The following is a 2,500-nucleotide window of genomic DNA, read 5'->3' on the forward strand; positions in this document are numbered from 1 at the left end:
GATTTGTTCATTTCTCGATTAGATATAGAGGTGCGGCTCTATGGAATAACACCTTGGCCAATGATCATTCAATTGTAGACGCGAGTTGTAAAACTTTGTCAACTAAGTTGAAAGATAATGCAAGTTTCTTAAATTTTAATTTTTATGCTACGTCAATTTCTACTACAGATTTTAGTGACCATGATAATGTATACTTTTAATTGTATCTTACATATACAATCGTAATTGTCATTTAGTTTTAGCTCTCTTACACCCTAGGGATTTTTTGTTTAGGCGTATAACAGTATGTAAATTAAGGGAATCTTATCTTATTTGTAAACACACGACCCCATAAGCTTATAGCTTTAAACATTATCGTGTTTAAATAAAGGTATATCTATCTATCTATCTATCTATCTATCTATCTATCTATCTATCTATCTATCTATCTATCTATCTATCTATCTATCTATCTTAAGTTAGCTATCGCTGTGATTTTCTTAAAACCCAAACACATCTTTTAGAGTCTTTCTCACTGCTGCACGGAATTCGCGTATTCTCCAGCAGAAGACGATGGGATTCACACTGGAATTGACAAACATCACAGAGGTGGCAAAATTGAATGCTAAATGCATCGAATAAGTGCGACCAAGAAAGTTAACTAAGATAGATGGGCAAAATAGAGGCAGGTAACAGAGAAGCATGATAAACCAAATCACAAACATGTTCACCACTGACTTTTTAAAATGTTTCAATTTGAATCTTTTTTTCATTTCGCTGGTCACCTGATTGTCATTTGGCTTATCTTTGTGTCCGTAATTTGATCGTTTGATTTCTTGGTTTTGACAAATTGCGTCACTATTGCACCCTCTTTCTTGGCCGTCAAGGCTTCCCTCGCTTTTATTCAATTCTTTGCTCTGGGCTAGTTCTTCCTCGTCTGCAATCGAATTCTGATGTTCATTCATCCCTTGAAAATATTGCTTGTCTTCCGGTTTCATTGACTTTGTTTCTTTCTCATCTACGTGATGCAGTTTTACTTCCGACTGGATGACTGACAAACTTTCATTTGGAAAGCAATAATTTTGATCACATCTCTTCGTACAGCTGCCATCTGTAGCCGAATTGGTTTCAATCGCTTCTGTGTGGCATGTAATTGTATTGATACTTGGTGTTTTTCTGGCTCTTAAATCAAACTTAGAATCAAGATTTCCAAGAAATCTCTTGACATTATAGTTATTCTCTACTAACGTAATTTCATTCTCTTCTCCGAACGTTTTCTGCCTTTTGGATAAAGGCGAACTTTCATTTAACAGGACGCGACTTTGATCATAACTTGAACACAATCCGTTTAAACAGTTCCTGTCATATATTGACTCTTCGCTTTGACAGGAGTTTTCTTTCATCATGGCTGCATCTTCCTTAGCTGAGAAATACTCTTTGCCGCGGTTATTAAGTTGCGATGATACAGTTTCTATGAGTTCACCCTCACATAAAAAAGTCGTATTTTTGCCTGTTTGATTGCGCTCGATGTGAGCAAACTCTGTTTCGGTCATCTTAAGTTCCATATTGTCAGTTGAAGGTTTTGGACGTGTTCCTGTCTCCAACTTATGACCGCTGTTTCCTGCTGATAAACTCACAACACTCGATAGTACCGATGTTTCAGATTTTCCCTGTACAGTTTGCATACGTTGCGAAGCACGTTTCTCTTCCAAATCGTTTGCGAACTGCTTAGACACACCTTGTCTCTGTGTTTGATTATAATTGTTGACTGCCACAATAAAAACAGGCGGATTATCTGCCTTCTGTTGTTCAACTAAATCTTCGCACGCAAGAAGAGGTTTCTCGAAATTAGCTTTCCCCAGAGTTTCCTTTGGTGCCCATTCCTTCTGTTGCAACTGCTTCTCACTTGTAACCCTCGATTTTTCATGTAGACCTCCATTGCCTTTCATTTTGATTTCAATCCTTTGATGATCATTCATTTCTGTGTTTGCTGCTCCATTTCCATCTCTTTCCATTTGCTCCATCTTGCGTTCACCTTGCTGCCTGTCCATTGAAGCCGAATTGAGGTCATTTTCGCTTCTCTTTGAGGCATACGATAGCTCGGACAGCTGGATTGAAATCTGTCTTTGATGATACCGGACAATTTGAAATATCTTCATATAGGAGAACAATGCAATGAGCAAAGCAAGGGAATTCAGGCACACAAATACTATATTCTGCGCATCCAGTGCCCACTCGAACATGGAAGCGAAAACTGAGCTTAGTATTAGTAAAGCAGCAACAAGAACACAAACTCGAAATTTCGTTATTATTGCGCTGTATTTCATGTGAAGATGAAGAACCATTAGTCTATCAAGAGAAATCGCGGAAGCGGTCCAGAGGGATAACGACGATAGAAAGTATGAAAGAAGGTTAAACGCGAGTCCAACGTTACACGTCAACGCGGAATGGGGATTCATTAAGTAAGATATTTTGTAGAGTAAGTAAGCAGGCTCCGCTAAGAATCCGACGCAGAGATCGG

The 2,500-nt window shown here is 38.4% G+C and overlaps 1 protein-coding gene across 1 annotated transcript in view; it reads right to left on the bottom strand.

The window, feature by feature from the left end:
* The window catches only part of LOC138020103 (uncharacterized), a 3,651-nt gene that overhangs the window by 230 nt on the left and 921 nt on the right, over positions 1-2,500 (bottom strand). Inside the window, exon 1 of the mRNA XM_068867100.1 lies at positions 1-2,500. This exon is cut by the window's left edge and continues 230 nt beyond it; it is cut by the window's right edge and continues 921 nt beyond it. Within this exon, the coding sequence (XP_068723201.1) occupies positions 480-2,500 (2,021 nt within the window). The 3' untranslated portion in view covers positions 1-479.

The sequence above is a fragment of the Montipora capricornis genome, chromosome 10 (genome assembly GCF_036669925.1).
Source record: "Montipora capricornis isolate CH-2021 chromosome 10, ASM3666992v2, whole genome shotgun sequence".
Taxonomy (NCBI): Eukaryota; Metazoa; Cnidaria; class Anthozoa; order Scleractinia; family Acroporidae; genus Montipora; species Montipora capricornis.